Raw genomic sequence first — 19,111 nt, forward strand, 5'->3', positions numbered from 1 at the left:
AGCCAGACTGACACTGACATGGTGAGCTCTGTCTTATTACTGTGAATTTAGGGATATTTTTTGCTAATCCAAGTAACTTTTCTCGTTATATTTATTCTTTATTTCTTTGGCTTGCAATTCTTCAATTAATAGTACCATTCCTTCAACAAATGATGATTTTCAACACAGAGAAGATCAAATGGGTGCCTTGATTACGTGTGCTAGTGGTGAGGCTGAGAACCACAAATCTACAAGAACTCAGTTCATGTTTTTTAAATACTTTATGTGGTAAAAATACAGCAAAAATAGTTTTTTGGGTTGTTTGGTTTTTTTTTTTTGTCCAAAGAGGAAAAAAATATACTGCTTAATGAACACAGTCTAGGTATGGACTAAACTCATCTCTGGCTCCTCAACTTTCACTGTAGTGTGAGTCTCCAAGTTAGGCATCTCCTTCCAGGTTCAGTCATTTATCAAAGCCAGAATCATACTGTAAAGAAAAGAGATTATTGTTAACATGTGTTTAAGGAGGACCTACAAGAGTTGTCCAACCACTTTCAACTATACAACAGAATTCCTACTTTGAATCTGTAGAGCTCAGCAGGTAATACTGTTTTGATTAGAAAAATCTGGACCTAAATAGAGCAGAACATATTGAAGTCCATACATAGTAAGTGTTTAATAAATCCTTGTTAACTGACTGACTCATTTTCATTTGAAGTTAAAGGTAAATGGTAAACTTGAGAATATAACCTAAACCAATGTGAAAAGGAAATGTGTACAGAAACTTGATTAAGATGACAAAAATCCCCTCAAAAAGTTTATATTTTATCCCTTAGTAGACTGTAAACAAATTATGTATCAAGTACCTAGAATATCATCAGGACAAAGGAAGATCTAGAGTCTAGACTCTAGAATCAGAGGTGGGGAACTTGTGGCCTTCTAGGTCTTTGGGTGCAGCCTTTTGACTGAACTTCACAAAACAGATCCCCTTCATGAAAGGATCTGTTCTGTAAAACTTGGACTCAGTCAAAAGGCTGCACTGGAGGACCTAGGGGGCCACATGTGGCCTTGAGGCCATAGGTTCCCCAACCTATGTCTAAAGGACTACAAGAAATATAAGGCAGGAAGAAGAGATTTCAATTGGGGTGCATCAGAGAAGACTTGAAGATGGTACCTGAGCCAGATTTTCAGAGAAGTAAAGGACTTAAGCAGATATGGAAGGCCTGAAACCAGTTTGTTTTCTGTTTAATTCAGACTGAGTCTGAACATATGCATGTACATTTAACTGAATAATTCAACATACATTGAAGTGCCTGCCATATATAATTCAGTGCACTGTCATAAGAGCCCCAAATGTTGGCAGGAAAAGTGCATGTAGTCTAAGATCCAAAAGGTAAACGTTTTAACAGCAGAGAAACAGGCAGAATTACCAAACTCATTGGGAACAAGTTTATTTCCATGTTTGCTGAAATGAAATTAAATGAAGCAGGTCTTCAATAGAAAATTTATTTAGTCTTCAATTTTCATTTTTGGTATTTGAAGGGTTTTTTTATATATATGTAAATGGGATAGGTGACAGATATTTTCTGTCTTAAAAAGTAAAGATATAAAAAAGACAAATTAGGTGGATGATGAAAAGTAAACCAAATAAATTCTAATTTCAACATAATCTACATCAATAAGTTACAGTATCAGTACAGTAACAGGATTTTAGAAAATGGGCACTGTAGAGCGGAACATAATGGCCATGACTTCTAAGATGTTTCATTCAAAGATCGAATTAAATGTTTAACTCCATCCGATATAAAAAAGGAAAAACATAGGAGGGCAATTTAATTTAAAAAAATAAGAAAAATTCTCCCTCCTCTTGCCTATTAAGTAAATGTCAAATAAAACAATTATATGCATAATTTTTTACTCCTTTCCATCTATACAGAGTGCTTGGCTTGGAGTCAGACCTGGGTTCTAATCTCTCCTCTAGCACTTACTTGCTCTTTGAATCCAGACAAATAACCTCTCTAAGCCTTCATTTCCTCATCTGTAAGATAACACAGGTTGTATCTTCCTCACATGCTGTGAGATTCAAATATGATACATGTAAAGACCCTGAAATGCTATTTAAATGTTAGCCATGCTTCCTCAGTGGCCCAAACAAAGGCAATTTATAAAATCTGTCATTGCTTTCTAGTAACATGACCATTAGGAATCTGCACATGGTAAAAGTTCTAAATCTTGACATATATGTCAATCTATTTCATTAACAGTGGAAGCCTTTCCACTGTTATACATCACAACTCTTTTCAATTTAAAATCCCAGAATGTTGCCTGAGGCTCAGAAGGATGAATGACTTGCCTACTCAGGTGGCATACATCAGAGGTAGAATTCAAACCCACGACTTCCTGACTTTAAATCTAGTATTCTCTAGTATTCAATCCATGCTGTTCCTAATGTATTTCCTTTGTTTACCTAAGATTTGTGAGTACCTAGAGGGAAAAAGAAACAAGCCTCCTAAGTTTTGAAACAATACCCTATCCTAATTTCCAGGTTCACAAAGAATGTTTTTCACAAGTCAAATCAAGTAGTTTACCCAAATACACACATAAGATTTTAGATTCTTTCATTCCCTTGTCCTGGAGAATAAAAGTAAAAGCACATAAAGGTAACAAGGAAGACAAAGGAAAGGATTTCATGTTTGAAATTGCGAGAAGAAATATGTAGGGTTTCTGGTGATTCCCAATTACTCTCAATCTGGAGATAACAGAAGCTGGATGAGCAGAAGTTGTCTTGGGAATGCCAAACTGACCCACTGTTGTTGGTGCCAGCGGCACTACGAATTCTGCCCAGGACACAGAATTCAGTGAGTTTGTCATGAAGTGAAAACTCATGTCTGGGATATAGATATAATGAAAATGATAACTCTGCACAACTAAAAGAAATACAAGTAATCTCTAAAGTCACCTTTGCTTTCCGTGTCAATGCAAAAATCGTCTATGCTCTAGTATGTCGAACATTAAAAATAAAATTCCCTGGTATACAGGAAAATCCCAGTGATATTAGACTTACCTATAAAGGTACATAAAGAAACAAAGCAAATGAAAACCAAGCTTGATCATGGCTTCCTTCATGTGTGACTTCAACTGCCCTCGGTTGTGTATCTCTGTAGGATCAAACACTCCCATGTTCCCACTTGGTACCATAATGAACCTGGGAGATTAAAGAATAAAAAATGTTCATACCCATTGACCAGTTGATCCAATTACTAAGAATATACTGTAAAGAGATTATTAGTAGGAAATTCAATGTATCTGAACAAAAATATTACTACTAAAACTATGTATAATAGAGGGGATCAGCAGGGAAGAAAGGAATGAAGAAACAAATTCTATGTCCAATGACTGCAGAATGGCTTTACAGAACATGGTATTTTAATATACCATAAGAAATTAAAATATGAATAACATAAAGAACCCAAATAGCAATATACCCACCGACTACAAGTCAATTAAAATAAAATACTTTAAAAACAACTTCATGAAAAATAATTATTTTGATACGCATGATCCCTCTTAAACTGAGTCTCATAAATGAGGATATTGAGTCAAATTTCAGTCTTTTAATATGATCAAAGTGTATAACTGGCTAAGCTTGTGTTCAAATTTAGTCTCAGGCAGGTTGGGATAGTGAATAAAGCACTTGGAGAGGGGAATACTTGTGTTCAAATCCCACTTCACTTTGTACCTGAATTATGCTGGGCAAATCACCTAATCTCTCTCAGCCTCTATTTCCTTATCTGTAAAATAATACCTACCTCATAGGATTGTAATGAGGATCAAATAAGAAAATATACATAAAGCATCTTACAAGCCTTAAAGCACTACATAAACACTGGCTATTATTATTATAAATACATACATATGTGTATGGATACATGCATATGTGTGTATATACAAACATACATACATACACGCACTATCCTAACATTTCTAATAAAAGTATAACTATCTTCTTTCATTGGCGCTGCTTCTTCCTGCCTCAAAATGTGAACATTCCCCAAGGTTTAGTCCTCAGACTTCTTTCTGAGGGTCTCTATAGTCCCTTCCAATTCTAAATAATGTTTTCTCATTGTCCCCATCCTTCATGTACTCCATTAGAAAAAGTAGCCTCAGCACTTTGCACAGTAATAGAATTTAATAAATTACTGAATTAAAGGGTTTATAGAAGGAGGTAATACAATAAAAGTGATTTTTTTAAAAAGATTAATAAAGTGTATAGGGTAAGTTAGAAGAAAAATACAAAAACAATGCCTGCCCTCAAAGAGCTTACACTCTATTGGGAGGAAACACATGTATACAAAAAATTCAATACAAACTATACACAGAGTAAATTCTGAGGCAAGGGAAGTAACAATTGGAGATATCAGGATAAGTTTCCTATAGGATGAGGTACTTGGGTTGAACTTTGAAAGAAGCAAGGGATTCTCAGAGGCAGAGGTGAAGAGGGTTCACTCCAGACATGAGGGACGCCTGTGTGAAGGCACAGTGACACACACACGATGTGGTATCAGGTATAGAGAATACAGGTGGGCCAATCTGGCTGGCACATAGAATGATAAAAGACAGTAACAGGGATAAGCTTTGAAAGGCAGGGCAAAGCCTCATTGTGACAGGAAGCCTAGAAAGGCTGGCTCAAGCTATGGTGAAAAGCCAATCAGAAGAGTTTATATTTTATTCTACCCAAAAGAGAGAACCTTTCCAGCTTCTTCACGTTAGCAGATTCATTGTGTAGTTATATATATCTCGGCAGTCATGTGGAGGATGAGATAGAAACAGGAGGGGCTAAAGGCCAGGAGATCAATTAGGAGGTTACTTTAATACTCCAGGCAAGAGGTGATGAGGGACTAAACTAGTGTAATTGGGACAAAAGTAGCACAAGAGAAAGGAAAATGATTTTGTTAAAAATTTTGGGAAGTAATGTATATAAGGCTTCTATAGAACTCCTTCAGTTGGAACTCTACAATGAAACTTAGTCAATTCCTAGTCATTGCCAGAGCAGAATAGCAGCTGGTAAAATGGCAGGAAAGCAAACAAGTTGATAGCCATGATAGCTCTCATCATTCCCATGCACTTGTATTATTAGCACCAAAACCTCTCCCAATCTGTATATAAGGTATAAGTGAGGAAAGATCACTCCTCACATCATTTGGAAGCCAGGTGAGCAGAAGTGGTCTTGGGAGGCATATTGTGGAGTTAAAATCAATAAGATCTGGCAACTAATTGGATATAAAGGGTGAATAAGCTATCAGTCAACTAGCATTTATGAAGCATCTACTATGTGCCAGGCATTGTGCTAAGCACTAGGGATACAAAGAAAGGCAAAAAAAAAAAATTTTTTTTTAAAACAAAAACAAACAGTCCCTGCTCACAAGGAGCTCATAGTCTAAAAACGGGAGACAGCATGTAAACAACTGTCAACAAACAAGACAGAGCCGGGGTAAGTTGGGGGTAGTCTCAAAGGGAAGAAACTAAGATTAAGAAAGCCTGAAAAAGAGTCAGAGGATAGACAGGGGTTCAAATCTTGCCTCTGAAGCTCACTATTTCTATGAGCCTGAGTAAGTCCAATGACTAACTTCGTTGGCCTGTTTCCTTATCCGTAAAATAAGCGGACTGAAATTAATAGCCTCTGAGGTCCAGCTGCAAATCTATGGTCCTATTAACTATCCCTCCCCCAAATAAGCTGTCTTCTAGTCTGCAATTTATGTTAGATATTCCTTTAGTTACAGGAGGGAACTCCCATAGGGCATTTGGAATCAGTGCCTCTCCTTCTTCCTGGGAAGAACAGCGGTCCATTGCCTAAAGCAGAAGTGTCAGGCATGAAGCCCACAACACTCCTGAGTGCAGCCCAGATCAGATTAAAATGTAATTGGGAAACATGTGGCAAAATAAATAAAAATACAATAAAACATAGATGATATTAACATTAGGTTTTCTCACTCGATATGTGGCTTTCAGAGATTTTTATGTACGGTTTAGAGACTCCCATTTTTAGTTCAGTGGCTCCTGTCTGAGTCTGACACCACTGGCCTAAAGAATTAAGGTCTAACTCCTTCACTTGGAACTCTACAACGATTCCATAACCTACCTAAGCACTTAGAAGGAAGAGTAGATAAAGCACTAGACCTGGAGTCAGGAAGATCCAAGTTCAAATTCAGCCTCAGTCAGCTACTAGGTGTGAGATGGTAGGCCAAGTCACTTAACTGCTGCCTGCCTTAGTTTCCCCATTTGAAAAATGGGAATAATAATGGTACCTACTTCCCAGAGTTGTTGTGAGGATAAAATGAGATATTTGTAAAGTGCTTTGGAAATCTTAAAGTGCTACATAAATACTACTTACTACTTTCCCGTGTTCTCTTCCATTATTCTTTATAAAAATATGATCTAGGCAAATTTCCTGCCTCTGTGTTTTGCTTATGACATGCCTAAATCCTATTTATTCTTTAAGGCCATGCTCAGGTGACATGGTGATCTCATCCTCCTCTCTTATTCCATATACTGACAATATCACTTATTTGGCAATGAGGTGTGCACTCTCTTGGGACGTCTATTTCATGCTTGTATTGTTATTTAATTTTCCATGTATTTATATCTTGTTTCAGAAATGAGGTCATTGTGGCCAGGGACCACATTTTATAACTTTTCTTGTCTCCCCCCACAGTGTTTGGCATAAAGCTTTGTCCACAGCAGATGTTTAATAAATATTTGATTGACAAACTGAGGAGGAAATTATTTTTGAATATCTAATGGACTTAAGATCCACAAATGGTTCTTCTTCTGAAGTATTCTTACAGAACCTATCCTTCAAACACACATACTTGCATTCTGTCCTTATGTAATTACAAGGAAGGAGGATCTTTGGACTTGACAGCCAAAAGCAACCAAAGGGAGTGCCTTCTTCTGTTGCAATCTAACTAAAAGTACAAAGGTGGCTACTTCAGAGCTCTTAATTTCTTCCATGTATATTTCAGTTTCCAATAAGATAAGTAAGCACTTGCACGCATTAAGCTCCTGATGGTATGGTTTGTGGTTAGTTAAGAGTATACCCAAGACCTAGAGACTAAAGATTTCAGTACCCACTGTAGCTCTTCTACAGTGTGTTATGGTCAGAACGAGACAGCACTTTAGATGTAGTGGGTTCTTGATTTATCTAGCACTGAGTTCAAGGTCAGTGGGTGGATCTAGGAGACATAAACATGCTGATTCTGCTCAAGTCTATCTGACAAAGATAAAAAGTAATTTTCTGATTTACAGATTTAATATGCCAATGAAACTACTAAGAAAACACTTTATAAAGCTTAACAAATTCATTTGCAGGAGCAAAAGGCCTAAAATCTCTAAGGAATAATGACAAAAAGTAGAAACGAAGGGGTAAGATCTAAAATATATTATAAGCAGTAACCATCAAAACATTACGGTACCAGCTAAAAAAACACAAAAGAAGATTGGTGGAACAAATTAGATAAGTAGGAATCAGAAATAACTAATTTCAATTAACCAAGAACACAAACTACCTAGGGATTAATTCCCTATTTGGCCATAAATGGGAAAACTGTTTGGCAAAAACAAAATAAAAAAAAACCCTCAAAAATATAGGTCTGTATTTATACTATATATCATAACAAATCCCAAATGGAAACCTTAAAAACATAATAAAAGGTCACATCACATACACCAAAAAAAGCGAAAAACATTATCACCAACAACTGTAGGTAGTGAGAGAATTCTTAACCAAAAAAAGGATAAAGGCAATTAAAGAATTAAAATAAATTAGACTATATAATATCAAAAAGTTTTTGAACAAACAAAATCAATGCAACAAAAATAAGAGGGGAAACCACCGCACAAGAAAAAGTCATTTCAGAAATATTCTTGTCTGATATCCAAGATGTAAATGGAATTAACATACATATGTATTATAATCAAGAGCCATTCTCCAAAGGATAAGTAGTCAAAAGTTTTTAACAAACAATTCTCAAAATAAGAATTACAAATTATTAACAACCCATGAAACAGCTCTAAGTCACTATAATTTTTTAAAATGCAAATCAAAATATCACTTGAGATTTTATCTCACCAGCAAATTCACAAAGATATCAAATGATAGGAATAATACAATGTTGGAAGGGCTGTGGGAAAACAAGCACATCAGTACTCTGCTGGGGGAGCAGTGAATTAATCCAATGATTCTAGAAAGCAAGTTGGAATTATGCTGAAAAAGTGACTCAAATGTTCAGAAACTTTTAAGTTATAGATCCCACTGCTAGATCCATGCCCCATGGAAGACAAAAATAGAATAAAAAGTCTCATTTACACCAAAATATTTGTTACATCACTCTTTGTGATAACAAAGAATCAGAAGCAAAGTAGGTGCCCACTGAATGGGAAAAAGTTAACAAACTGTGGTGCATAAATGTAATGAAATATTACTATGCTATAAGAAAGGACAAATAAGAAGAATACAGAGAAGCATGAAAATATATGAACTGATACAAAATGTAGTAAGCAGTATGAAAAAATAATATTCACAATAACTGCAACAATGTAAGTGATCAAAAAAATAAATCAAACTGATCACTATCTACTAGACATATAACAACACGCTTCACCTGAAAAACAAGATGAGAAAATGTACCTCCCTTCACCAGGGAGGTAAGTGACTAAGGGTATAAATATTGCATATATTTTCAGACTCAAATGATATGTTAGTTTTGCAGAAACTTTTTTTCCCTTTAATCTTCTTTGTTACAAGGGATGGCTCTCTGAGTGAGGGAGGAAGAAATCTGAAGATGATTTCAGAACAGAAGACATTAATTTCTGAGTGAAGAGAGTCTTAACTAAAGGAGTAACAATGTAAATGGAAAGAAAAGACCTCTTAAAATAAGAAAGCAACACTCAGTCAATTGATCATGCTAAGAAAATTTCTGTTTTACTCAAACCAGCTAGACATAAATACAAAAGAAAAGGGCTAAAAGTTTCCAAAAGCACTGAACTATTACCATTACAAATGTGATTTTAAGCACTGTTGTTATTTCAGAGTTCTTTTCAAGTTAGAAAATATTCTGTATATTCTTTGAACTATGGGGGTATTTCCAATTTGCTATATTTGAACAAAACTATATGTTTAAGTCAAGGCTTTAGTAATTGTTACAGTTATCTAATTTCCATGTTACAATATATAATATAAGGTCTGCAATAACCTATGGATCTTCTGTGGTTTGGACTAATCCATGCCTATAGATATTAAATGCAACAAAAAGTCCAACATTTTCAGTCAGTTTGAAAACTTTTTCCCTGAAAGAATTAAGTACTGAATGAAAAACATTTTTTCAAGTTTATGATAGTTAAATATTACAGACTTGAAAAAATATTTACATAATACAAATTTATGCCTTTCCCCCAGAATATAATCTTGAAAATAGCTATTTTCCCACTCCAAAGTAAACAATTCAAGTAAACAATACATATTACACAAGGAATAACGAATCCTTCTTTCATTTACTATATTATCTAATAACCCCTTATTAAGAGTAGGCCATTTTAAAAAAGTACAATAAATGTTTTGGCTAACTTTCAAATGTGGCTTAGTACACCCTCATTTTTACTACTCTAGGCCAAAAACCTGCCCTAATGAAAAAACTAAATATGCTGTACTCACCGATATATATTCCAGGTAGCAACAGGCAAGTTGAGGAGAAAAATGAACCAGTGCAATGAAATAAGCATTAATATGGTAACAATAGTGTGGCCAATCAATTCTGGGACCACCCACTGAAAAGAAAGGAAAGCACATTTTACATTTTCTTCATATTGTTTGCAGCCAAGTCTATGACTGTAAAAAACCTCCATGCTGGCACCTTGGGACTTTACCCAAGGGCAGATGCCTCATATCTGCAAGCGGCTTCACCTGCCTGTGCAACCAACTGATTGCCTATGTGGCCAGTTGAAGTTTGTCTTAAATAACATACTTAAATTTCATGTTTGATTTTATCACGCAAATTTAAAGCCCTGATTGAAAAGGGGGTGGAGGTAGGGAAGTCTAGTTTACTTTTTATTTCAATCTCTCTGCTTTAAAAAAAAAAAAACCCTAAGTCAATATGAACACAAATTAGGGCATTACAGCTGGAAAGGGACAGGAACTGAGCCTGTAATTTTAGTGGCATAAGGAGCGCCTGGTGAGGAACTTCTACCACACAGGCCAGCCAGTACCTTCTTTATAACTTCCGGTTTTTAAAGCTTTACTCAGAGTAGTGGTATCAAACTCAAATAGAACCAGGGGCCACTACCATACAAGAGGATCCCTGGGGCTGGAATGTGACATTATCTATGTTTTACTGTATTTTTATTTATTTTGCTAAATATGTCTCAATCACATTTTAATCTGTTTCTAGCCAGACTCTGGCCCCACATTTGCTGCCTCTTGCCTACAGCACTAAAAAATAACTCATCCAAGTTCACACAGTGTGGATATGTCAGAGGTGAGACTTGAACTCATGTGGTCCTGGTTCTAAGGCCAACTCTCTATCTGCTATGCCACTTGCAGCCACTAACAATTTCCATAAAACCTTTCAACCCAGAACCTCAATGTACTTTACAAATAAATCATTCTCATGGAGACCATCATTCAACTCAAGGAAGGATAAAAACCTAAACACTGAATAAAGCTTAAAGTAAATACTTGGAAGGGCAGAGAGGTAGTGGCAGAACCAGGACTTAAATTTAAGATTACATTATTACATTAACATGGCAACACAATTTTAGTTTCCTTCATTTATGACTCCATTTTTCACGCACTGACAACTATTACAGCTGGGCTCTCAGTGGGGGAAAGGAGGAGCAGAGGATGTGGGAACAGAAGGACCTAAAAAAATGTTTTGTATTAACTTATGTTTTATCATTTTTAATAATGTATTTTAATAAGCTAAACAAAATGGAATATTAAAATACTCCCAACCAGCCAGATCCTCCCACTGGGTAATTTATTCTCTAGGGACAAACCGTAAGATACTTGTTTTTTTCCACATTTTCTGAAAGTGTAGTCAAATTTTCAACTATTAATAAATGTATAATTTAATTCAGCAGTCAGCAACATTTATTTATACTAGCCTTATTTTCTTTTCTTTAAATAGCGTCACTAGACTCACAGATTAGGGGAATGCTGTTTACCTAGTCTTTAACAAAGTATTTGAATACATATTTCATGCTATTCTTGGGGAAATTATAGAGAGATATGAGTTAGGTGTCTATCTAGAAGTGGCTGAAAGGCTGGACTGAAAGGATAGTCACTAATCATTTGATATCAACTTGGAAGGAGTTCTCCAGTGGAGTTGGAAGGAATGAATGCTTGGCCAAATGCTGCTTAACATTCTTATCAATGGAAGGCATAGATAGAACCCCTACCAAATTTGCAGATGACACAAAGCTAGAACAGATAGTCACTCTGTATGACAGAGTCAGGATCAAAAAAGATCTTATCTTGTTGGTCTGAATCTAATAAAATGAAATGTAACAGGGATAAATGTAAAGTCATATACTTGGGTTTGAAAAAATTAACTTCAAAAATACAAGACAGCAGCAGTTCATCTGTAAAAGAGCTAGGAGTTTGAGTGGCTTGTAAGTACAATGAGTCAAAAGTGTGACATTCCTACAAAAACATTTAATGTGATCTTAAGCTGAATACAGAGGAGCACAGCTTCCAGAACAAGGAGGTGATAATCTATATATATTCTACCCTGGTCAGACATCTGAAACGTTGCACTCATTTCAGTTGCCAAAATTTAGGAAGGACACTTGATAGGCCAGTGAGTGTCCAAGGAAGGCAGCTACGAAGGCGGAGGACCTAAGGACCACACAGTATGAACACTGGCTGAAGAAAATGGGGATGTTTAGCCAGGACAGGAAATTCATGGGAAAGGGAGGAGCAATGTAGCTCTCTTTGTGGATTTCAAGATTTGTCATGTGGAAGACGGGTTACCCTTGTTCAGTTTGGTTTCAATGAGGAAAAGTAGGAGGAATAGGTAGAAGCTGCAAAAAGGCAAACTTAGGCTTGACAGCAGGAAGAACTGCCATGAGTTGGAGTAAATTGTTTCTAAAGTCCCTTCCAATTCTGAAGTTCTACTGTGATGTCTTGACAGAGTGCCAGAGGCACAGAACCCAATCTTAGGACGTTAGGCTGACAGTGTGAAAACAAGGTAAAGAAGGGTTGGAAAGAGCATAGGGAGGTGGTGCAGCCGCTATAAACAGCATCCCTGGGTACGGCAGAACAAGAAGGCGGCTCACCCCAAAGCCAATATCACTCCCAGCTCTGACCCTAGGGAGTGAGTGTCATCATCAGTCCCAAAAGAACTGTGGGTTTATGAGATAAGACAAATGGTCAAGACACTGGAGCTTGCTCTGGTAGGGGAACTCCAGGCAGGGAGATTTCATAAAATTCTCATTCAAAACCCAAGGACTGTCAAATCCTAACCAGCTACATCCATGCTATAATTAGCTAATACCACCTTAGAGATCTGCCAATGTTTAGGTGTCTCTAAAATGACTTAAATTAGGGGTTCTTCATCTTTTTTGTGTCAGACCTCTCTGGCAATCTTGTGAATCCTTTGGATCCCTTTCTGGAGTAATGTTTTTAATTGTACAGGATTACTAAGGAAAGCAATTTTATTAAAATACAACCATCAACGTATTTTTTAAAACAAATTCACAGACCTCTGACTTAAATGGACAACAAGGAATAACCCTCTCATTCAAAAAAACTGGTCTTTTTTTTTCAGTTTTCAAAAGAAAACCTACAAAACATCCTACATGCTAAACAAAAATAATGTGCCACTCAACTAACCAAGAAATAATTTATTTGAAAGTTAACAATTCAATAACAATATCACTACTAGGTAATTAAGATATAGTTTATTAAAAATTCAACTTTAAAAATTTCATTTTATTTCTATCATGGGCCAGAGAAATCTCAGTAGAAAAAAAAATGGAAGACACGTGTAAGTGGTTTTTAGAGTCAAATATGTACATAACACTTTTTAGGCACAAAGTGTAGGTCCATCCTTCCCATAGGTTGAACCAATGCTAATTGTTTCACTTACCTATATTCAATTTCTGCAATTCAAGTGTTTTTACCAAAATAAAGTTCTGGCTAAATTAAAGGTGATGTTGCCTCAGTTGCCTGAAGAGAATCTTTTAAACAAAAATGCCCACTATTTTGGTCTGACTATAAGCTGAATTTTTTTCTCCTAAATCTGGATTATATAACCCAAGTATGGCCTATAAGCTGCAGTGTACTGATGTTTAACAAGGAGGGGGGTAGTGGAGTATACATGATAAATCTGTAAGCTTAATCTGCATTGTTAATATTTTCCCCTTTCTCCTCACTTTCTTAAGTCTAGACAATCAACAAAACAATAAATCAAGCCCAGATTTGTATTATTTGCCTATTTCTGAGATGTAAATACTCACACTAAACATTTTTAAGATGCCTCCAGCTGGTTCAGGCTGGCTCCCCCACCACCACCACCTTTAAGTGTTATTTTTCATTTTGTGTGTGTGTGTGTGTGTGTGTGTGTGTGTGTGTGTGTGTGTGTGTGCAGTTCCTTTCAAAAAGGTATCAAAATGGTAATATGGCTAAGAAAGTGACTATCCTTTAAATTATCATCCTCACCCAGGGATGATGTGAGACTCCAAGAGTAAAGAAACACAGACTTGAGAAAGAGAACAGCTTTCCTCACGTAGGTACTTTGCCTTTGCTGTAACAGTGAGGGAAAATGAAAGGGGGAAAAAGGAGGAGCTGAAGAGACAGATTTTTTTCACGTCCAACATTCCTGAGGGCGTTTTATTACACCAAGTATTGTGAGATGTCAGAACTAATCCAATTTCTGAGATGGAAGGAAACTCTGAAGTCATCTGGTCCCCATCTAACCTCTTACCTCACACAGGAGTACCCTTGAGAAACAGTCGTCTAGCTTGTTTGAATCTTCCAGTGACAAGCACTGGCTTTGGAGTCAGAAGGCCTGAGGTTAATCCAGTCTCTGCTTCTAATTGCCTGTTAGATCTTGAGCAAGTCACTTAAGTACTCTATGCCTCAGTTCCACATCTGTAAAATGAGGGTTGAACTAAACAGCCTTTGTGATCCCTTCCAACAGCCTTTTCAGTCAGGCCATTCCATTTTTGGACAGTCTTGATTGTCAAAAAGTTCTTCTTTATACTGAAATGAAATGTGTCTCCTTGTAACTACTACCCATTGTTTTGGTTCTGCTCTCTGGAGCTACTCAAGTAAGCTCCAACCCCCCTTCCACATGACAACCCTTCAAATACTTGAAGACAGGGATACTATTCATCATTAAATCTGCTCTTCTCCAGGCTAAACAACTCCAGTTCCTTCAACCAATCCTCCTCTGACCTGGTTCCAAGTCCCTTCACCATCACAGATGATTTCCATTTTGTCCAATGTCCCTCTTAAAATGATCTGACCAACAGAGAGAAGAGTTGTACAAATATCTTCCTTATTCTGGGAAATACACTTCTAATCATAGAGCCTAATATTAGAGTTTTTTAGCAGATAAACCATACTGATGACTCTAATTGAGTTTACAGTCAACTAAAACCCCTAAATCTTTTTATATGAACTGCTGTTAAGACACATCTCTTCTATCTCATATTTATGAAGTTAACTTTTTGAATCTGAAGAACTCTGAATCTTAGAAAGACAGCCTGGTGTAGTGAAAATTGTAATGGACTGGGAGTTCGAAGACAACATCTGGGCCCTACCACTTACCTAGCTGTCTAACAGTAGACAAAGTAACAACCTCTCTGAACTTCAGTCATCTCACCTACAAAATGGAAATTATATTTATACTATCTATATTACAGGACTGTTCTGAAGAAAGTTTTTATAACTATAAAGCACTATACAAATATAATCTATTGTCATCACCATAGTTCCAATCCATGGGTCAGAAGAAAGGTACATATTGATTGGACACCCTATAGCAAATTTATATAAGGACATGGACAAGCATAGCACAGTATAGGCAGGCATGGAAAGGGTGCAACCTGCATCACTGGGGAGGTCTACAGAATCAATGAACTCAGATATCCATCTGAATATTTGAGAATAATACGAATTAAATTTCATCTTGTTAAATTTGGGCACTTTTAAAACAAGCCAGATCTACCTTTTTTTTTTTAAATTCTGTCATTTGGTGTATTTTAGCTAACCCTCCCAGCTCTGTGTCACCTGCAAATCTGTCACTGATGTCTTCATCCAAATCACCAATAAACATGTTGAAAAGGTCAGGGTTTAAGACACTGTATTTATGCAAACCAGTAGGAAGACCTCCCTCCAGTTTAACATGCATCTATTAACTAATATTCTTTAGGTACAGATTCAACCACTCTGTTAATCCACTTAACTACACTGTTGGCTAAGGTCACAAAGGGAGTGTCAGAACTCCCATTAAATTTGGGTTCTCCTGATTGCAAGTACATTGCTTCATATTTCACCTTCTAAGTTCTCACAAACCACCTGTGAATGTTTTATATTTTGCCAGGGATTAACACCAAGCTCAAGAGTCTAGTTTCTAAAGAATCTAATTCTTCCCTTTCCCCCTCCCCCACAAATCAGTACTTTTCTATTTTCGGTCTTTCAGCACATTTCACATTTTTCATAATTCTGAGCAACTCCACAATTTTATCTAGGTCTTTGTTGACATAGATCATCTAAGACAGGGGACTTCTATTGGATATTTTTATGGAGAACAGAGATTATCGTTGTTCTACTACGCTCTACAGAACTGAACCAGGACTAGAGAGTAACAAATTTTGGTTCAAGTAAGAAACAAGTTCTTTAGAATTAAGAGTTGCCCCAAAATGAGATGGGGGTATCTTTGCGGGGTGAGAGAATAGTTCTGTTTTCTCTCATAGATATGTCCAAGCGGGGGCTACAGTCAGGGAGACTGTACTATAGCACAGATTCATGCTTCAGACACGGTCTGCACTAAAAGACTTCCAAGGTTCCTTCAAACTCTAAGACTCCACGATTCTTTCAAAAGTCATTTAAAGTGGCTCAGTGTGCTTTCTAACTATCTAGTTGCTTGTCTTGAGTTTCAGTTTCCTCTTCACTAAGTTTGTCCTACTGTTATCAGTTTGAGGATCCTTTTTCTCAACTGAGAAGGCGGAAGTGGAGTAGCTGGGTATTTACTTTCCCTTCTCTTTCTCATTTGGTAGCATTATTATTATAGTATCTGCCTCAAGAAGTAGACTCAACCCTGGTATCTTCACATCAAATATACTTTTTAAAGTTCTTTATTGTCCTTGGAATATTTTTTTTTTAATTCTGAAAACTTCAGTTCATTCTGGCCCACTGCCTTCCTGATATTATTTTTAACATATTACATCCATAATTCAAGCTTCAAGAACATGTATTCTACAGTCAACTGTTCCCCTTGATTGGTACAGGAAATTGAGAGCTGACTAGATTCCTACTGACTAGAACATTAGAAAATAGGCTTTTAAAGTCTTACCTTGTTTAATTTTGAGCAACAAGACCTAGCATTGATGTAGTCACATTCTAAATCAGATAATGTGATTATCTGAAGACCAAGATAAGGAAACATTAAATTCAATCTTTAATAATACAACAGTGATTTCATGTTAAAGCCTCAGAAAATGACTAAGTATACAACTCATACTGCTCAACGATAGAATGAGGTTTGACTTGATAAAAAAAAATTTGCTATTTCTTTACTGAAAAATATTAATGTCAGATTATTAAGAGAACTTAAATTTCTCATTTATTTTACCCCATTCCCTTTTCAACCAATGACATTCATGGATAGCCTTACCAGTACTCACTATTTCTACATCTGGACCTCCCAAATGCAACATAATGTGAAAAACAGGGAGATTAAAAAGATCCAAAATGAAAGTATAAAAGTAGTAAAGTAATATCTATTTTAACAATTAAAAAGAAATGGGACAATTCAGTATATATTCCTTTCCTCCATTTCCTCAATGTCCTTGTCTCCTTATCCCCCAACATTCTGGCTTTCATGCTTACCATTCTACAGAAAAGGGTTAAGCACCATCAGCTACAAACACTCTATCAGGTGATTTTGCTGGGGAAAAGAACTGAGGGGTGGGGGGGTTGTGTTGTTCATTGTTGGAGTTTTGGGGCCGTTTTGTGTCAAAACAAAAGTTATCAATTTTAAAAGAATTTTAAAACTGCTGTAGGATAACCAAAAGGCAATATGCTCTAACAAACTGAAAATTTAATTCTGTCTATAGAATGGGGATTCTTAATCTGGGGTCTATAAACTTTTAAAAAATATTTTGCTAATGATATTTCAATACAAATTGCTTCCTTTATGATCATATGCATTTAAAAACATTGTTCTAAGAAAGGGTCCACATGTTTCAGCAGACTGCCAAAAGGATTCATGACACACAAAAGAAAGGTTAAAATTTCATGACCTAAAATCTCACACACAAAAAAGTGGCAAGGAACATTTATTTCTAAACCATTCATTCATTCATTTAACAATTACTGAACTTTATTATGTTCAAGGCACTAAGCTATAAAATGGGAAGCAGATTCTAGTTTAATTTTAATAACAAAGTAACGTGGCATTATTATGCAATACTGTTAATAAGATTGGTGTTCTGGGGCTGAGATAGTTTGTTTCTTTTCTATGTCCTGAAGTGCCTACTTAGTTCAGTCCTGAGCTTCAATAACTACTTTCTGCCTTGCATAGACACAGTATAAACATTGTAACATGAAAGAATAAATACAAAATCTCCATGACACTTGTAGCCAACTTCAAATGGGCCTGTTTTGTAAAACACTTCTGGCATGTCCAAAGACTTAAAAGAGTTCACACTTTAGGAAACCACAAAAAGTAGTTGCAAAAAGAATGGAGGCAGTTAACTAATAGTGTATTTATAGACCTAACATTTCTTCAACACTGGTTTTTCAAGAAGTTTAACATAAAACATCCAGAAAAGGATGTTATTCCAAAGCGAAGAGTTCGCCTCTAGAAAATGAACCCAGTCTTGCTTGGGGTGTGAAATGCCTGGGCTGCAACACTCTGGAGAACAAAGGAGGGGGGTGTTTAAAGGAATGACAAGAGGGCTCCCTAGCACTAGAGCAGCCGCGGGGAGGGGAGGCTGGGGTCCCAGCCAGGATCAGCCCGATGGGGTATCCAGTGCCCACGCTACCTGGCTCCACACCGCTGGATTATCCTTCCCCGCAAAAAAAAAAAAATCTCCTGGGGAAACCTAACCTTCCTCTCCGAAGAGCGCCGAGGGGACGGACCGAGGCAATGAATCATGCCCGGTTAGGCTGCACCTAGGACTCGGGCGGGGAGGGGGCCCAGCCAAAGCGGGGACCCAGGAAATCACGGGATCGGGACCGAGGTAGGGCTCCCCTCGCTCCTCCGTCAGACACACCCACCCCCGGCCCCCGGCAGCCCGCCCCGCCCTGGCCAGAGCCCGGGCCGGCCCTGTTCGCGCGCACCCCCGCTCCGGCGCGGCGGCGGGCGGGCCCCCCACCTTCCCCTGTCCGCACCCGCGCCCGCTCAGCCCCGAGGTTGGGGCTCCCCCGGCCCGGGCCCGGGCCCGCCACGCCACGCCACGCCACGGGGTGTCCGACGGAGTCCCAGCCAGGAGGGCAGACGAGAGGCAAGGATACAAAATAGACGGAAAGGAAGATGAGGGCGCAGCAATCGATGAGCGAGAAGACGAAAACCACCGCCTCCATCCTTCGGCGCCTTCGTCGCCGCCAGTTCCGCCAAACCGGCTACCGTCCGCGGAACCTCCCACCAATGGCCTCCGCCATGCCACTGCATGACGGGAGTGGTAGTCCGCCGCCTGTCAGCCCTCGCACGCCCAGGCTCCGCGGCGGCGCCTGCTGCATGCTGGGAAGTGTGGGGCTGCGGCGCTTTGGCTAGTTCCCCGCCCCCATTCAATTCCACGAGTTTTATTAAGCGCCGGTTAGCGGCAGGTCCCTGGGCTGGGCAAACACAGAGGTGCAAAACCGCAACCTCTGACCTGAGGATAATTCCTTAGGGATCGCAGCTCCGAG

At 37.8% G+C, this 19,111-nt stretch overlaps 1 protein-coding gene across 2 annotated transcripts; it reads right to left on the minus strand.

The window, feature by feature from the left end:
* Positions 1-305: 305 nt before the first annotated feature.
* On the minus strand, positions 306-18,865 carry LOC114050242 (protein cornichon homolog 4). 2 transcript variants are annotated; one of them, XM_027871889.1, is made up of 5 exons: positions 18,719-18,854; positions 16,554-16,622; positions 9,689-9,801; positions 3,044-3,184; positions 306-466 (listed from the first exon to the last, which is right to left on the minus strand). In XM_027871889.1, exons 1-5 carry the CDS (start codon positions 18,785-18,787, stop codon positions 439-441), a joined length of 420 nt encoding a protein of 139 aa, XP_027727690.1. In that variant the 5' UTR covers positions 18,788-18,854; the 3' UTR covers positions 306-438. The 2 variants fall into 2 exon arrangements, with proteins under 2 accessions (XP_027727690.1, XP_027727691.1); XM_027871890.1 differs by lacking the exon at positions 306-466 and having other exon boundaries at positions 3,044-3,137; positions 18,719-18,865.
* Between the last annotated feature and the right edge of the window lie 246 nt (positions 18,866-19,111).

The sequence above is a fragment of the Vombatus ursinus genome, unplaced genomic scaffold (assembly GCF_900497805.2).
Source record: "Vombatus ursinus unplaced genomic scaffold, bare-nosed wombat genome assembly UNPS02014798.1, whole genome shotgun sequence".
In the NCBI taxonomy this organism is placed as follows: Eukaryota; Metazoa; Chordata; class Mammalia; order Diprotodontia; family Vombatidae; genus Vombatus; species Vombatus ursinus.